Genomic DNA, 18,864 nt, shown 5'->3' with positions numbered 1-18,864 from the left:
TTTTCCTGGCTGGATTGGGAGCCAGCAACTCCAGTGATCCTATCTTGCCTCTTCAGAGCTGGAGTTATATGCCTGTACAGGATGCTTGTTACTACGGTGCTGGTATCTGAACCCTGGCCCTCATGATTCCTCAGTAAGTGATCATATAAATGCCTGGCCAGTTTTCTAGCCCCAAGCTGGCGATGCTTTCTCTAAGCTATTGGAACTCTTCTTTACTGAATACACCTTCCCATAATGCACCAACACTTCAGGTTACCTTTTATTTTGCAGTCTGACTGGGTCTAGTTGCATTCTGCATATGGATATCTAGTCACAGAGATATTTGGGCAAACTGTTTTCTTGTAGTTCTTTAATGTTTAATGGGTTTTCTTTTGAATAGTTTTGACTTGTTAAACTCAAATGACCACACGTTCATGTTTATTTTTGTATATCAAACTCTATTCCGTTGAGGACCAAATGAAGTAACTAATCTTATACTGATGCCCACTGTTCATTAAAGATGTCAAATGGCTTAAAGGGCAACACAAAGAGCACTCAAAGTCAAGTGCCTCATGGGTAAGCTGTAGAAAAGTGGCTTTTCTGCAAGAACTGGACCTCTCTAGCAGCTGTCTGGTCATATTACATGTCCAGACATTACATGTCACTGAGTCCTAAATCTAGGCCTTGCTTCAAACAAATGCAAAACGCAGTTATTTTTCACCCTGTCCTAAAACAAAATAAATTAACATATAAGAGCTTCTGAGTGCCAGGCGGTGGTGGCGCTCGCCTTTAATCCCAGCAATCGGGAGGCAGAGGCATGCAGATTTCTGAGTTCAAGGCCAGTCTGGTCTACAAAGTGAAGTCCAGGACAGCCAGGGATACACAGAGAAACCCTGTCTGGAAAACAACAACAACAACAACAACAACAAAGAAGAGCTCCTGCGTAATCACAGCACAGGTGTCAGTGCTCTGGCACAAATCCTGTGTGTCTGTCATGGGTTATCATCACCCATTTCCTATAGGCATTGTTTATTAAATGTATTTTTAATTTTTATTTTGAGATAGATCCTATTATGTAGCTTTGGCCTCTGATATGCAGAGATCCACCTGCCTCTGCCTCTCCTCTGCTAGGATTAAAGGCAGCACCACCACATGGAGTAGCAGTGTGAGTGCATTTTCAGATCCAATTTCCTAACTTACCTGCCAAAAACACTGTCTTGAATTTCAGATTCCTCACTCAAAGATAATATTCTCACCAAGGTTCGTAAAGCATAAAAGGGATTTAGGAACGACTTAAAGTCCACTCAGCTGCTGACCCAATGATTCAGTGAGCAGCCAAATGCCATCGAGGACTGAGTACATGCAGGAGAGACAAGTTCTCTGAGCATTAACTGCTCCCTGCTAAGCAATGTCCTATAAAAATGCCAACTAGGACTGTGCAGAGACAAAGAATGAAGAATAAATTAGTGTGAATTCTGTGCTTCTCCTCTGGAGTTTTCAAATATTTGAGTCCACAAGCTCATGCCTAATTTGCTCCAACTCAGGTTCCTCTTCCTTGTTCCTAAGAGACTGAGACAGGCCATTTCTAATCAGAGCACTTCCTGGTTCTTATGCTGGACTACAGAACAGCTCCTCTGTGGGAACCAGTGAACACTGTGCTATGGAAGAGAAATCATTCACTCATTTATTGAGTGTTCTCAAACAGAATAAAGTTGTTTATCAGCAGTTTTAAGCACAGCATTCCCAGGCAGGAGAAATGCTACTTCACGGGGTCAGCTGGAGAGAGAGGAAGTGAAAGGGAGTGAGTTGGAAAGAGGGGTGCCGTCCTCTCTGACCTGAAGTGCTGCAGGGACTGACACTGAACGCCAGCTGCATGCAGAAGGGAGGCACAGGAACCCCGACACGACAGATGCATCAGGGACCTACTCCATGTCCACATCTCTGCTGCATTCATCTCAACTTCCTTTTGCCCTTGTAAACTACCTTGTGTTAACTAAGGAGAGCTCCTACACAAGCTCCTACACCTGGTGCTTGTGAGGCCCGCTCTTCTTCCTAGAAGAGAAAAGGGCACATGAGGGCTGTAGGAAGTAATTATGTCAAAGAACAGAGCTTCAACAGGTGAGAGTTAGAAAAATCCCACAGAGCAAGAAAACCAATTAGCAAGTTCACTGATAATTCTACTTACATTTTCATGGCCAATAATTTTCCAGGTTAGGACGTGAATATAGGTGCTGACCCATAAGTGTATGAACTTGTCTAATTCCATTTTATGAAATACATGATATGAAATAAAAATACAGAAACATAAAGCATTTATTTATTATTGCTATAATCAAGGCAAAAATTTCTTTAAACAATTAGCCTTGATAATGGTAGTATATCAGAACCGTTACTCACTAAGTTTACAGCTGTTCTCCACTGCTGAGACATCACTGCTTTATACACACCACCTACAAGACCTTTGTCATACAAGAAGAGCTTGAGAGTTACAGTGCAGTTTCAACACTTGTCTACTTCCTGTCTTCACACCAACCTTACCCTCTCCAAACTTGTTCATATTATATTTTTAAAAAGTGGTAGAAGAGGAGGCCAACTACATCTAGTTACTTGGAAAATCAACTGAGATAAACGGGGTAATTGGGAGAACATGAAAGTATTTAGTGTAAAAATTACAGAAGGCATTTTACCACTACTATAAGGAGGGATATAGTCTTGTCTGTAGGAGCCTGCATGACAGCTTCCAAGAGCTTTGAATCCTGGAGCAGGGCAAAGAATATTGATGGCCAAGTTTCCAACCCACTCTCTAAGGAAGCGTCTGGCTTGACGAGCCACTTAATATTAACCCAACTATAACCTAAAACACTGTCAGGTTTATTTAACCTTAATATACATTTGTACAAGCAATTTAAAAAAGGCTATTCCACAATGATTTAGTGGGTTTTACCTATTTTGAAGATAATGCAGTTACAAATGAGAGGTAGAAACACTGTAGTAAAGACCTAAAAATACAAACATCCTATACATAAACGTTCAAATTAACTGCTGGAATTTCATACAGATAAATAATGTAAAAATTACATTACTTTGTTCACCAAATAAATGAAAACCATGTTTTCTCTGTTAACTTTAATCAGCACACTAAAGCAAGTGTGGCGCCAAAGAGTTTCTGTGCAGTAATCAGAGAGTAGGTCAGTCAGTATGTGTAAGTTTTGAAGTAAAAGGATTAAAACCGGTGAATGGTTTATTCAAGTATTCAAGCAGGTAAGTATAAGATACCAAATAATATACAACACGGGAACCGTTCTTGGAGAGGTGCTGATCTGCCATGACTAGCTATGGTGAACTCAGGGTTAACACTGAGAAGTACACATTAGTCTGGAGAGAGCTGCCCATTTTCCTAAGGGAAAACGAACCTCATTTCTTACTAATTTCATGTAGAAACTCCACATCACTAACAAGCCATTATTCATCACTTTGATTTGGCCCTATTAAAATTCTCAAGAGTATTTCTTGATTCATGATAGCTTTCTAATACTGCCCAAATAAACTTAGCCTTTAGTAAACCTAAGATCACAGGAGTCGATGCACATTCTGCATGCACAACAAAAATGCAAACAACCGGCAACTCAAAATTCCACTAAGAAGATCTGTTGGTGAAGATAACAGGTGAGAAAAATGCAAAGGTTCACATGAACGCAAGTTCCAACCATTTAAAAGTTCAGTGGAGATCACACATGAATTCTGAAAAGGACATGTGTATAATCAGGTAAAATATTTAAACAAGTCCATTGTGCCTCAGTTAGTTTTAAATTGCAAAATCCAATACACAGTTATTTTAATAAATTAGTGCAATATGAAAGATTTTTGGAAGATTAAAATCATGTCCACATTAGATCAAGTTGAAGATTTCACAATTCATCCAAGAGTCACCTTTTGTTTCTTCTTAAGATTCCTCCTCCTGAGCTGTTTAAAGATGCACGCTCAGATTCAGACAAACTTACCCCAAGCCTCAGATCGTCTGGATGAGCTGTATACGCTTTTGCTTGTGTATGCTTTAGCAAAAACACGGAATTTCACGTATTGCTCAGAGAGCTGAATGAAGCCACTCACTTTGTTTCCTGTTTAATTATCCACAAGAATAACTGTACTTATGATGCTAGTTCTAAGGTACATTTATTATTTGCCAGGTTCAAATAACTTGAGCCATGTGGAAAACTCTTTTGTTCTGCTTCTATGAAGAGAAAGGAAAGGGGGAGTGACTTCTCCAATAAGGCAGGTTTTCTACAATATGTAGTAGTTTTGTATTGTTCTTTCCTTCTTAAGCTGCTGCTTGTTCTTTGGTAGTCACCACACTGTCCTGGGATGGGTGACAGAACCAAGATGTAATCCCAAATGTATCACCTCCTGCTCCATGCCAGTCCTCAGACAAGCCTGCTACTCACACAGTTGCAGTGCTACAGCAGAGTGCTGACAATCTTCTTTCAATACTACATTTATCTAGAAATAAAATGTAAAATGATATTAATAATAAAACTATTTGTGTTTTCTAACCCAGGGATAGAGGAACTAAAGGGAAAATCATGACTCTCACCACCATGGTTCCTGCTCTATTGTGGCCCCAAGGTGAACACAATGAATATACTTTCTTTCCTCTTTCCAGCAACAGTTCAGATATGACCAGCAGCTTAATGCTGTAGTGGTAAAATTCATATTGGCAAAACAACTCTCTTGCTGAGAGGTACAAGTAACTTCAGGAATGCTGTCCTAAAACCACAAAAATAGCTCCTCCTCAAACACCAGATACTAGGAATATATATAAATAATATATGTGTGTATGTGTATATGTAGATATCTATATACACACATATGTATATGTGTATATAATGTATGTATACACACCCACCCACACACACACATATATACACATGTGTGTGTATATATGTGTGTGTGTGTGTGTTTGTAGCATTCTGGTATCCTATCAATCTATGCTCTGTTGGTTATATAAAATATGTAAGGCCGGGCGTGGTGGCGCACGCCTTTAATCCCAGCACTCGGGAGGCAGAGGCAGGCGGATTTCTGAGTTCGAGGCCAGCCTGGTCTACAAAGTGAGTTCCAGGACAGCCAGGACTATACAGAGAAACCCTGTCTCGAAAAAAAACAAAAAAAAAACAACAAAAAAAAAAATATGTAGTATATAGGATCTTTACAATATTCTTTGGTTACTACACCCAGAAAGCTTAAAAGAGTTCTATTCAATAATAAAACAATGTCCTCCTATAGTCTTAAACAAGAATGTGACAACACAATAATGCAATGAGAACAATATGAAGGACGAAAGTAATGTATATTTTGTATGAAGCCTCTCTAATCCTTACAGTATACAAGGTTGGCATGTTGTCAACATATTACAGAAAGATTAATAATTTGTTCAAGTTTTTAAAGCCAAGATTCATCTCAGGCAGTATGATTCCAAATCTAGAAAACAAGTTACAATTAAATAAATTCAGCAGTTCTTTTTTACCCACTCTAAGATTCCTGATTTAGGCCTGAAACTATAAATATTCTCAAGCTCTATCTACGAACCCAGTACTACCAATACATTATACCATCAACACAGTATATTTCACAGTCACTGCTACTAAGTGACTCATAGGCAGTCATATACATAGCAAGTGTTCATTGGACAAAGGGATGCACCATGTCCCAGGTAGCAGAGGACAACTCAAGATTTTGTCATGCTACTTAGAACAATGTAAAATGTGAATGGGGAAGAAGAGAGGCAATAAAAAAAGACAGAAACAAATTTTGTTTGAAAAATTCTATAATGAAGGCTGGAGAGATCTCAGCAACTAAGAGCAATGGCTACTTTCCCAGAGGACCTGCATTAAAGTCCTAGTACTCACACGGCTGCTCATGACTGTAACTCAAGATCCAGGGGATCTGATACCTTCTTCTAGTTTCTAAAGGCATCAGGCATGCATGTAGTACACTTAGACATACATGTAGGCAATGCATTCAAACACATAAAATAATAAAAGATTTAAATGTCATGATTCTAATTCTTTTCTGTTTTTTTTTAAAGATTTATTTATTTATTATATATAAGTACACTGCAGCTGTCTTCAGACACTCCAGAAAAGGGTGCCAGATCTTGTTACGGATGGTTGTGAGCCACCATGTGGTTGCTGGGATTTGAACTCAGGACCTCTAGAAGAGCAGTCAGTGCTCTTAACTGCTGAGCCATTTCTCCAGCCCTTGGTTTTGTTTTCAAAATAGGATTTCTCTGTGTAGCCCTGGCAGTCCTAGAACTGGCTATGTAGACCAGGCTGGCCTAAAAGTCACAGAGATCTGCCTGCCTCTGTCTTCCAAGTGTGGGATTAAAGTCATGCACCACCACTGCCCGACTGATACCCAATTTTTAAAAGACTAAACAATTAAAGAACCCTATGGCTGTTTATTCCTCAGTTTTCTATGTAATCGTTCTGAGCCCCGCTGTGGAAAGTGGAGCAAAGATGAGCGAGCACTGCTGTGCAGTGACTTACACTTATGCACATTTTCAACATCTGTAGGGTCCTGCAGGATCTTACTTAAGCCTTCCAAAAGAAGGGCTGCCTTGTGGTAGCGATAAACGATGTCTTCAGTCTGCTGAAACATCTCATCCAGGGCTGCAGATTGAACCTGGAACCAATTAACAAAATAAGAAGATCTGCAACTGCAAGGATATACAAGTCCTATGGACAGAGCACCTTTACATATTAAAATCAATATATTCTATGAAAAGAAGAAAGACTCTGTAATGTTACAATTAGATTCAGAAAGGAAAGAAGCAATATAATTCCTAATATAAAATTCTTATTGTCTTAATGCAGTATGGTTACTACCTACCATTCCTATCAATAGTTTAGAGCAATAATAAACTCTTTTTTTTTTTTTCTTTTTTTTTTGGTTTTTGGAGACAGGGTTTCTCTGTAGCCCTGGCTGTCCTGGAAGTCACTCTGTAGACCAGGCTGGCCTCGAACTCAGAAATCCGCCTGCCTCTGCCTCCCAAGTGCTGGGATTAAAGGCATGCACCACTGAAAGGAAATAAAACTTGAGACCTGTAATGCATGTAATGTATGTCAAATAGCCCAAAGAGTTGTTTGTTTGTGAGCTTTGAAACCTGGGGCTGAGAACATAGCTGAACAGGCCAGGACATGCCCGGGCAGGCCCGTAGTTACATGTCCTGACTGGCCTGGTGCCTCCCTATCTCCCGCCCTCTGACAGTCTGTTGATGTTTAAATGGACCAATCATGTGAAACCACGCCAATTCCTCCCTAACCCCACCCCTTTTCTATAAAAACCCCTAGCTTCCAAGCCTCAGGTTCGAAACCACTGCCTCCTGCGTGAGATACTTTTCAACCCGGAGCTCCGCCATTATGACTCCACCATGTGGTCAACACCTCTGTCTCCTGCGGGAGATATGTGTCGGCCCGGAGCTCCGTCATTAAACTACCTCGTGTTCTTACATCAAGTTGGCCGTCTGTTTGTGATTCTTGGGTGCACGCCGAATCAGAAATTGAGTGGGGGTTTCCCCACTAGGTTCTTTCACCACCACGCCCGGCTAATAATAAACTCTTATCAGCTTACATTCCAAAACTTTTTCATAAAACTATCTATTTTAGTAGCTGTCAAAGTAAAGCCAAGAGTATATCAATAATAAATGCAATTTATCTAAATGGGAGATATCTATTATGTTGAAACGGTATAATAACATTAGTCCATGGGCTGGAGAAATGGCTCAGTGGTTAAGACCACTGCTCTTCCAGAGGTCCTGAGTTCAATTCCCAGCAACCACATGGTGGCTCACAACCATCTGTAATGGGATCTGATGTCCTCTTCTGGAGTGTCTGAAGACAGCTACAGTGTACTTATAATAAATAAATAAATAAATAAATAAATAAATAAATAAATAAATAAACCTTTTTTTTAAAAAGCTGAACAGTGTACATGAAATAAATAATCTAACCCCCCCAAAAACCCCAAAACATTAGTCCATAAATTTTCTCCATTTAGATACTTAATAACCCTATGTTACATACTTGTTAGAACCATTTTCCCACAGTAAATAGAAAAAAATTTCCAGTATAGTCAACAAATGGAAAAAAATAGCTTTTCTTCAGTGTCTATAGTTCAATAAAGTCAGTAAGCTGAAGTCAAGCATCTAAAATTTTGGGGCTTAGCAAAGTACTATTTTTTCTAAGTTTTTTTTTTGTTGTTGTTGTTTTTGTTTTTGTTTTTCCAGGCAGGGTATAGCCTGCTCTGTATAGCCCTGGCTGTCCTGGAACTCATTTTGTAGACCAGGCTGGCCTCGAACTCAGAAATCTACCTGCCTCTGCCTCCCAAGTGCTGGGATTAAAGGTGTGCGCCACCACATCCGGCTTTTTTCTAAGTTTTACAGAGCCAGACTTTCTTTCTTTTTTTGGTTTTGGTTTTTCGAAACAGGGTTTCTCTGTATAGGGTTTCTCTGTATAGGGTTTCTCTGGCTGGTTTTTCGAAACAGGGTTTCTCCGGCTGTCCTGGAACTCACTTTGTAGACCAGGCTGGCCTCGAACTCAGAAATCCACCTGCCTCTGCCTCTGTCTCCCGAGTGCTGGGACTAAAGGTGTGCGCCACCATGCCCGGCTCAGACTTTCTTAAGTAGCAGAAAATGCAGAAACAAATTAATTTAACTTTTAGATAAAAACTATAGAAGGATAAGAACATATCTATATAAATGAAGTTTAAAAGGAAATATGATAAAAAGTTTCAACTATAACAACTAGTATTACAAACTATAGTAAATTTAGTAAATAAATTATGTTATATTATATAGGTACTACTTATATATCAGGTAAGTCCAATGACTTCACTAGGTAATCACATACCTGGGACTTGAGAAAGGGTAGGATATAACTCTTTTCTTGGTTGTTTTTTTTGTTCTATTTTTTTTTTTTTTTTTGTTATTTTGAGTCATGGTTTCTCTGTGTAGCCCTGGCTGTCCTCAAACTCACTCTGTAGACCAGGCTGGCCTAAAACTCACAGAGATTTTCCTGCCTCTATCTCCCATGTGCTGGAATTGAAGACATGTGTCACCACACTCAGCAGGATATAAATTCTTAAAGGACAGATCATTTCAAGTATTTAAAGACACCCAGAGAGAAGTACTACAGTTATAAAATATCAAGCCTTGAAAGGTTTACCATTTCCACAGCACAATTATAGATGAGTTTCTCTGCAGTCACACTGTTGATTTCATCAATAAATCTCTGTTTATCGGAGAAGAAGCGATTCAACTTTTCTGTAAGTTTCTTGCACATGGTGATGCAGAATTTGTATCTTTCATTCAGATTTTTAACAACTGAAACAAAGTTGATATTGGAATTATTTTTAATTTCTTCCAGAAGTACCATAGTGACATGTACCTTTCCCCCCGCTGTTGGAAGGAAAGTGGCACTACATGCTCACTGAAGGAAAAGCTGGGAAGTCAGTTCTGTGATCTCTCAGTACAGAAAGACAGATCCAGCACTCCTGACTTCTCTGTATCAAGTAAACATATTAGAAACAAAACATCAGCGGACTGACTCTGTGGGACACAAAGGCCCTTGGGGCTGAACACTACACGTGTTCTGTACCTTGTTTCACAGCCATGGATGGGCTCAGCTTCCCAGACTTGACCTGAGCTTTGGCAAGATGCAGGGAAGCCGCCAGCAGCTGTGCCGCCTTCATGTACAACACCAGCTGCTCCACCCGCCTGCCGGAAGACAGGAGCAGAGAATTATCCTGGGAAGTGACCCACAAGACTCAGCATGCTAAATATCAGGCATCCATCCAAACAGCTTTTCTAGGGGACTATGTCCTCATTTTTCCCACCATGAGAAATGATTTTCCTATGTAACCCAAGCAGGTCTCAATTTATTAATCCTCCAGCCTTAGTATCTTATGTGCTGGGTATGGAACACACTTGGCTTCTTCCTGACTTTTCAATATATATATATATATCCTGAAGGAAGAAGAACTTGTATGGAGAAATATATGAGAACTTTGAATATTATAGGAACACTGAAACAAAAATATGTATAACCTCTTGGTCATCAAATATCTTCAGTCGTAAATTTTCAGAGAGAGGTAATGCTAAGGTTGTGTAATAAACTCCTGGCTAACATATCACACAATAAAACAACTTATATTTTCTTGCAACTATTAAAAATGAGACCTGACTTCTAACAAATACCAATGCCTACATTTAGATACAGGGTTATAGAAAGCATAAAGAATCTGGTGGTGTGGATAGCACCTGAGTTGCTTGTATTTTGATGCTAATTCCACTCTCCTGGGAGGGGCTGCGAAGAAGGAATGAGTCACATACTTAGGTGACTTCTTTTTTTTTTTTTTTTTTTTGGTTTTTTGAGACAGGGTTTCTCTGTATAGCCCTGGCTGTCCTGGACTCATTTTGTAGACCAGGCTGGCCTCGAACTCAGAAATCCACCTGCCTCTGCCTCCCAAGTGCTGGGATTAAAGGCGTGCGCCACCACGCCCTGCTCTTAGGTGACTCTATAAACCATCCCCTAATGAATAAAGGATTCAATCACTGGGCAAGTAGGAGGGACTTCCCAGTTGGATAGGGCAAGAGAGGAAGCAGAAAGGAGAAAGGGTCCTTTTGCACAGGGATAGTGTGAGGACAAGATGTAGCTACTAGTGTCTCCCTGTTTCAATGGCGAATCTGTCAGGATTCGCCACCTGAGGATTTAGATTTAATATGGCTTACAAGATTAGGATTTTAGTTGTTGCACCCAGTGATTGAGTTACCGTTGTTTCTGAACTAAGTTTGTGTTGTGTTTTCCTTCATGTGATGGCTCCTCTGGGTTCAAGAGAGAAAGGTATGGTGGCAAAGCAGGGGGTTGCCAGATGTGCACCACAAAAGGCCATGGAGGTTTTGTAGTTTGGGGCTGGTATAGTAACAACCTGCCAGTGGGAACTTAGCGAGCTGTGTATAGAGATTTCAGATCTCTGAGTCTGAGAGTCTCCAGGAGATAAAAGAACTGGCCAGTGAGACACTGGGGCTGAGAGTAGCTGGGTGTAGCAAGGGGAACTTGCCATTCTTTTCAATATTTCCTGCAACAATCTGGAAATGAATGACAGGAGGTACCTACCCCCAATCTTTGCTTAGCTGGCTGATCTGGTCCACAACTACACTCTCCTGAATCTGGTACAAGGACACAGCAGATGTGCACAGCTCAGGGTTCCCACCCCTCACTGCCGTCAGGTCCAGCACACACTCAGTAAACATTAACATCATGTTCAGATGGCGTAAGGTGTCTGTGTGCTCTCGCTGCAAAGGCAAGGTGTTTTATAAGATTTTAGATTAAGGATTTAATTGAAGTATATATACAACGTTTTCCCATATTATGAATGTTGGAATGATCAAAGAAAATCAATGTTTTTAAATTTCAGAAATCTGTTAGAAAATAAATACAAATCAAACCAAATATTATGCCTGGATATGTCTGCGTGTCTTACAGCACCCACGTAAGTAGGCTGCCAACTGTGCCTTTACTAGGAAAATAAGACCAAACTAAACCAAAACCTCAATACTTGAATGAATGTATGTAAAGCAAAACATGACAAAACAGACATCAGGAGTACAAGGGAGGGCTGGGAAGATGGCTCCGTGGTAAGTGCACAGGCTGCTCCTATAGAGGACAAAGGGTAAATCCCTAGCACTCACAGGGTGGTTCACAGACACTTGTAACTCTAGGTCAGGGGGTCTGATGCCCTCTCTTGAACGACATGGACAACAGGCAGACATGTGGTACACGGACATCACACAGGCAAAACATTCATATACAGTAAACAAAGTAAAATGTTAAAAACTGAAAAATGACAGGGACAGTTGTGGACGGTCCAGACGTAGAGAGATGCCCAGCAGGCAGACGCACTTGCTTTGCAAGCTTCAAACTCTGAGCTTAAGATAGGAAAAACATCCAGAAACCCATGGGCCAGCTATCTAGGAGTGCACATTGCAGCAGAAACAAAAGAGGTACTGCTTCAACACAGTCTAGAACCAACTCCCAAAAATTATCCTCTGATCTCCGTACGGCATATATATGGCACCTACACTCCCATATAAATAATAAACTTAAAATGGAAAATATTACAAGGATACTGTTTTTTTTTGGGTTTTTTTTTTTTTTTTTTTTTTTTTCGAGACAGGGTTTCTCTATATAGCCCTGGCTGTTCTAGAACTCACTTGTAGACCAGGCTGGCCTCGAACTCAGAAATCTGCCTGCCTCCCAAGTGCTGTTATTAAAGACGTGTGTGCCACCACGCCCGGCAAGGATACTCTTTTTTTTTTTTAAACCGGTTTGTTTATTTATTTATTTATTACATGTGTGTACACTGTGGCTGTCTTCAGACACACCAGAAGAGGGTGTCAGATTATGGGTGGTTGTGAGCCCCCATGTGGTTGCTGGGATTTGAACTCAGAACCTTCGGAAGAGCAGTCAGTGCTCTTACCCACTGAGCCACCTCGCCTGCCCCCGTCTTCCACTGTCTGAATAGCAGGAATTACAGGTGCTGCCACCAAGAGCTACACCTCTTTATGCCTCAGTGAGCGTATTGACTTGTTCTTTTAGAAAGTTTTTAGTTAAGAGTGATTCACAACCAAAGCTCTGCTTTTCTGTGGCCTTCTTAGTTACTGATGAGAGCATGGGGAGACACTCTGCAAAATGTCCTTTCAAAACAAGTATTCTAGAACTTTCTTCTTTAGTTATAAATGAACTTTAAAATCTCAAATAAGACTAAACATTTCTTCCCAATATGTGTGTGGTAGGGGGTAGTATGTGTGTCTTTTTTTAATCAGTATCCACTTGTATTTTTGTATGTCTGTGTGACTGTAAATGTGTGTGTGGATGCACACACTTCTGCATGAATATGGAGGTCAGGTGAGGATGCTAGGCAGCCTCCACCACTCTCTGCCTATTATTCTTAGGTAGGGTCTTTCTCTGAACTTGGGTTTCCTATTTTCTCAGAGAGGCTGTAAGTCAGCAGCCCCAGTGATTCCTCCAAACTAATGGAGTTATAGGTGTGAGTGGGATACCTGGCTTGTAACCTGGATGTTAGGATTCAAATTCTGGTCCTCATGGTAAGTGTTCTAAACCACTGACCTTCTCCACAGCCTATACCTTATGTTTTGTGACAGGATCAGCCCTTAAATGTGAATCTGTGATTCAGACAGACTGGCTGGCAATTAGCTTCGGGAATTCACTCCCTCAAGGCTGTGGTTACAAACATGCCACGTCTCTTTTTTATTTGGGTTTGGGGACCCAAATTCAGGTTCTTGTATTTGTGCAGCAAGCACTTTACTGAGTCATCTCCTCCAGCCTTCCACGTTTCTCTGAGACAGGAGAATAAAACACATTTCTAAGTGTCTCTTAGCTGTATGGCAGTGTGTTGGACTGTATTCCCCAACATACAGAGTGTTATCTTTAAGCTGGGAGTGAGGAACAACTGCAAAATCACAGTAACTACCTGTGGTTCTAGATGTGTGCTCAGCACGGGGCAGATGACGTGTAGTGTTTTACTTTCATGCAGAGAAAAGTACTGACCTCTGAGTTATAAGCATCTAGTCTGCTTAAGCAGGGCTATTTCTATGTTAATGGCTAACCTGGTATTATGGTTTATTGTTACTATTATTATCGACATAGCATCTTACCTTGTTGCCTGGGTTGACCTCAAACTCAAAACCCTACTGCCTTGACTTCCAAGTGCTAGAATTACACAGGTATGTGCCATCATGTTGGCATAATTATTTTTTATTTTATAACTTAATTAATATTTCTATTAATTCTCTGAGAATTTCATATACTGTATTTTCATCATATTTAACACTAATTCCTCTTCTTAACTCCTTTCAGATTCATCTCCACCTCCTTACCTCCTAATCTTCATTTCTACTCTTTGTTTGTTTGTTTGTTTGTTGGTTGGTTGGTTGTTTTTTTGAGACAGGGTTTCTTTGTGTAGCCTTGGCTGTCCTGGAACTCACTTTGTAGACCAGGCTGGCCTGGAACTCAGAAATCTGCCTGCCCCCATTTCTACTTTTTAAAAAACGACCAAGTCCAATTTTTGCTGTCTATATACTCCGAGGTGTGGGCCATCCACTGGAGCTACAGAGATCACTTTTTTTTTTTTTTTCGTCTCCCCATGTCCATAGACTGGCATCATTTTAAAATTTATGTTTAGACGCATTTTTTGTTTTTTGTTTTTTGTTTTTCGAGATAGGATTTCTCTGTATAGCCCTGGCTGTCCTGGAACTCACTTTGTAGACCAGGCTGGCCTTGAACTCAGAAATCTGCCTGCCTCTGCCTCCCGAGTGCTGGGATTAAAGGCGTGCGCCACCAATGCCCGGCCCTAGCACTGGTAAATCCAAGGTCAGCCTCATCTACACATTTTTAGGACATCCAGGGCTATATATTAACACCTTGTCTCAAACAGAAAAAGAAACAAATGAACAAAACAAAAAAGGGAATTAGAAGTCGGAAATACTTGATATAGTGTGTTCTTCCCTCATCACTAGGACACTCACATCAGAGCAACAGAATATTCACACATCCCTGTAATCTCTTGCCTACCTCCATCAGTGTCTCCTCTGGTAGTTCAGGGGCTTCAAAGGTGATGAGACCCTCTAGGCTGGGTGGTGAAGCACCATAAGGCACGTATCTTAGGCTGGGAGCTGCCTCTGCTCCTGGTGGGGAAGAGCCCAACCCTGGCCCAGGAGGGGAGCCCACACATACTCGGCCACTTGCAGAACACAAGGAACCTCCTGAGCTGCTGGACCCCACTGGAAAGAAACAATACATGTAGCACATGTTCACAGTCAGGCAGAAGGGACTTTCACACTCACACCTCTCATTTACTGAACAGAAGCTACTCAAGTGACAAAGAAAATAAAGTCCCAGGCTCTCATTCTATAAATAGATGAACAGATCTCGTTATATACATACATATGCATATATAAATAAAACAGAATCAGCATGTCCACTTTTCCCACACTCCATTTTAAACACATTTGTATAATATACAACTTGTACAATATTTTTCTCTCTAATGCTCCATAGACTTAAGTATAAAAATGCAACTGATGCACAGTAGTTCACTAACTTTACGTATACAATGTGTATCTGGAATAATTTTAAATTGCTGATTGTTTTTTATATTACAAATTACTACTAAAAACTTTTTTTTTCTTTTTCTGAGTCAGGGTTTCTCTGTGTAGCCCTGGCTGTCCTGGAACTCACTCTGTAGACCAGGCTGGCCTCGAACTCAGAAATCTGCCTGCCTCTGCCTCCCAAGTGCTGGGATTAAAGGCATGTGCCACCAGGCCCGGCTTAAAAACATTTTTCTTAAGTTGTTTCTGTGTGATAAGTGCTTCAAAGTAGGAATGGAATTTTCAAAGTGTAAACATAAACTTTTTTGTGTGTATGTGAAAGGATCTTTTAATGTATCCTTGGCTGTCCTGGAACTCTCTCTATAGACCAAGCTGGTTTAGAACTCACAAGACTTGCCTGCCTGTCTCTGCTCTCCAAGTGCTGGGATTTAAGCATGCATCACTACCCCAGTCTTATAGACCTGGGGTTCTACTACAGCTCTTCCTGAGACTAGCATCTAACTGTCTCAAGCAGCATTGGGTATGCCTACTAAACCACATCATCTCTGGACCTTACACTTGAAAAATATGCTGATGAGCTGAGCCCTGTGTGGAGAGCTTTTGAGGCTATGTCTAGAAGTTTGGCAGGAATTTGACATTGGGCCATGCAAGACACCCAAGTAAGCTCAGGCAGGAATTTGATTTGGGGCTAGAACAAAGAAGTAGGCTTCAGGCATGAATATGATTTTGGGCTAGGATAGGGAAGTAGGCTTAGATGTCTCGGCCACCCTGATAAACCCTAAGAAACAGTGATTGCAGGACTTTGTTTATTGCCTTGTGAGTTCTTTGACTATTTGTGTTTGTTGTCTTGCTTGTTCCTTAACCTAGAACTGACCTTATTATTTGCATGTAACTAAAATGGTATAAAAGCAGATTGGGAAAAAATAAACCCGCCTCAGCCTCAGCTGGGGTCATGCTATAGTATTGTCTAATTGTCTTTTTTTTTTTAAATCCTCAATCTAGACCTGGAGAACCTGTTGACTGACTGAGCTGGTTGGTTAGCCCTGGTGGCAAATGTCTTTAATCCAAGCACTTGGGAGGCAGAGGCAGGTAGGTCTGTGAGAGTTCAAAACCAGTCTGGTCTAGAGTCAGACACCCCCCTCCCATATGAAAAAAAAAAAAAAAGAGACAGAGAGACAGAGAGAGACAGAGAGAGAGAGAAAGAGAGAGAGAGACAGACAGACAGAATTTTTTTTAAAAAAGTAATAAAATGGTAGTTTATTATCTAAGATTTAGAAGTATTTTATTGTTTTTTGTTTTGTTTTGTTTTACTTTGTATTGCTTGGAGAGAGGGCAGACCTGGCAAGCCTAGAGTCCACTCTGTATTTTTGAATATCTGTATAAAAATGCTTTAGTTCTACCTTTTATTATCTATCTTTCCCTTATTAATTTATAAGAACCCTGATTAGTAACTTATTTAGAATACAAGAATCTAGAGAACACAGAAAGCAGCACACAGAATTAAGACACATGATCACTTCAAACCCACACTTAATACTTGTTAAAAAGAATCTACTATTTTATATTTTGTGTGTGGGTATGTACACATGATGCAGGCACCTGCAGAGGACAGAGGAATTGGGGGATTTGGATCCACCGGGACTGAAGTTACAGACAGCTGTGAGCACCACGTGGATGCCGAGAACTAAACCTCTGGAAGAGTAGGCAATGCTCTTAACCAACCACTAGTCAACTCTCTAACCTTAATCAAATACTTTCTTCTTCTTCTTCTTTTTTTTTTTTTTAAAGATGTATTTGTTTTATGTATATGAGTACACTGCAGCTGTCTTCAGACACACCAGAAGAGGGCATCAGATTCCATTACAGATGGTTGGGAGCCACCATGTGGTTGCTGGGATTTGAACTCAGGACCTCTGGAAGAGCAGTCGGTGCTCTTAACCACTGAGCTATCTCTCCAGCCCCGTAAAATAAAATTTAAACCAAATCTGGTGGCATATGCTGTACTTGGGTAGCTGAGGTAGGAGGATCTCAACTTTTGAAGCCAGCTTGGACTATACTGTAAACTCAAGGCCAGCCTGGGAAACACCAAAAAGAAAGGTGTGTGTGTGTGTGTGTGTGTGTGTGTGTGTGTGTGTGTGTGTGTGTTAGGGGTGGGGGAGTGAAGTAAGCCAGGTGTGGTGCCACACACTTTTGGTCCCAGCACTAAGGAGGTAGGAGTAGATGATCTCTGAGAGTTCAAGGCCAGTTTGGCCTATGTAGCAAATTCCAGGTTAGTCAGGACTCCATAGTGATACCCTGTCTTTAAAAGTGTCTGGGGGAGGAGCTGGAGAGATTGCCAAGTAGTTAGAGCATCCACTGCTCTTCCAGGGGACCAGCTCCCATATGGCAGCTCATAACTGTCTGTAACTCCAGGTCCAGAGGATTGCATACCTTCTTCTACCACCTTGGACTCTAATCAGGTACAAGGTGCATATACATACATGCAGGCAAAATAATCATATATACAAAATGATGTTTAAATGGGGGCACATTGAGGATGCCGAGTCACACACCTGCATTTCCAACACTTGGAAGGTAGATGCAGGAGGATCAGGAGTTCAAGGTTATCCACGTGAGAGGGGCTGGAGGAACCTGGGAATAGAGTTCAGTGGTATAGCACTTGTCCAGCATGTGGGAGAGCCTTGAGTTCAATTTCCAGCACCACAATAAGTAAATTAAAAAGTCTTATGAATGAGGTAGTGTACAAACCAGTCATGCATATCGATTTTCATGTAGAAGTCACGTCTTACTGAATGTTATACTGCATATAGATAGACACATGTAAATATACATATAGTATATATTACCTTACAAAGTTCTCCCTAACATGTATATTTACTTCTGACATATAACCTTTGAGGAAGGTAAACAGCTATAATCACTTTACAGGGACAGAAAGCAAAGGCAAGAGAAGTGAGGGGATTTGTCTGAATTTACTACACTGTCATCAGAGCTAATCACATAATGTTCTGAACTACAACAAGTGAGCTTTACCTGAGGTGGTTCTTGTTCGAAGGACCATATGAGTACAAGTAGGGGCTGTGGCACTGTGTGGAGGAGACCCCACGGTGAAGAGGACAGCTCTGGCGCTTGCTGCTGTTCCTGCTGGCAATGCCAGCATAACACCACAGGCTCCTGCAGGAGCTGCAACAAAAAGTTGACCAGATATTCAATTATATTCATAGTATGCCTACATATAATTAGAACATAAGGAAGCATACTTTTATTAATTTCAACATTTATTTATTTATTTAGGTTTTTCAAGACAGGGTTTCTCTGTGTAGCCCTGGCTGTCCTGGAACTCACTCTGTAGACCAGGCTGGCCTCAAACTCGGAAATCCGCCTGCCTCTGCCTCCCAAGTGCTGGGATTAAAGGCGTGCGCCACCACTTCTCGACAATTTATTTTTAATTATGTGTATGTAATGGAGCATTTACACAATAGGTGTTTACCAAGGCTAGAAATGTCATATCCTCCTGGAGTTGGAGTTATAGGCAGTTGTGAGCTGTCAATAATGTGTGGATGCTGAGAGGCAAACTTGGATCCTCTGCAAGAACAGTAAGTACTCTTACCTGGTGAGCCACCTTGCTATCCCCATTTAATATTAATTTTTAGAATTCTAATATATTTTTTTGAAACAGCGTTTCTCTGTGTAGCCCTGGCTAT

The 18,864-nt window shown here is 40.8% G+C and overlaps 1 protein-coding gene across 4 annotated transcripts in view; it reads right to left on the bottom strand.

Moving 5' to 3' along the window:
* Positions 1-2,274: 2,274 nt before the first annotated feature.
* The window catches only part of Ulk2 (unc-51 like autophagy activating kinase 2), an 85,656-nt gene continuing 69,066 nt past the window's right edge, over positions 2,275-18,864 (bottom strand). For all 4 annotated transcript variants that reach the window (XM_029483193.2, XM_021175564.3, XM_021175563.3 and 1 more), the window contains 7 exons: positions 18,194-18,343; positions 14,625-14,833; positions 11,148-11,326; positions 9,630-9,748; positions 9,198-9,355; positions 6,522-6,657; positions 2,275-4,476 (listed from right to left, as the gene is read on the bottom strand). In XM_029483193.2, the coding sequence (XP_029339053.1) occupies positions 4,418-4,476; positions 6,522-6,657; positions 9,198-9,355; positions 9,630-9,748; positions 11,148-11,326; positions 14,625-14,833; positions 18,194-18,343 (1,010 nt within the window). In that variant the 3' untranslated portion in view covers positions 2,275-4,417. The remainder of the gene's footprint in view (positions 4,477-6,521; positions 6,658-9,197; positions 9,356-9,629; positions 9,749-11,147; positions 11,327-14,624; positions 14,834-18,193; positions 18,344-18,864) is intronic.

The sequence above is a fragment of the Mus caroli genome, unplaced genomic scaffold (assembly GCF_978045245.1).
Source record: "Mus caroli unplaced genomic scaffold, Mus_caroli_1 scaffold_13, whole genome shotgun sequence".
Lineage (NCBI taxonomy): Eukaryota > Metazoa > Chordata > Mammalia > Rodentia > Muridae > Mus > Mus caroli.
Note: the sequence above shows the minus strand (reverse complement) of the source record. Positions and strands in the feature narration are given on the sequence as shown.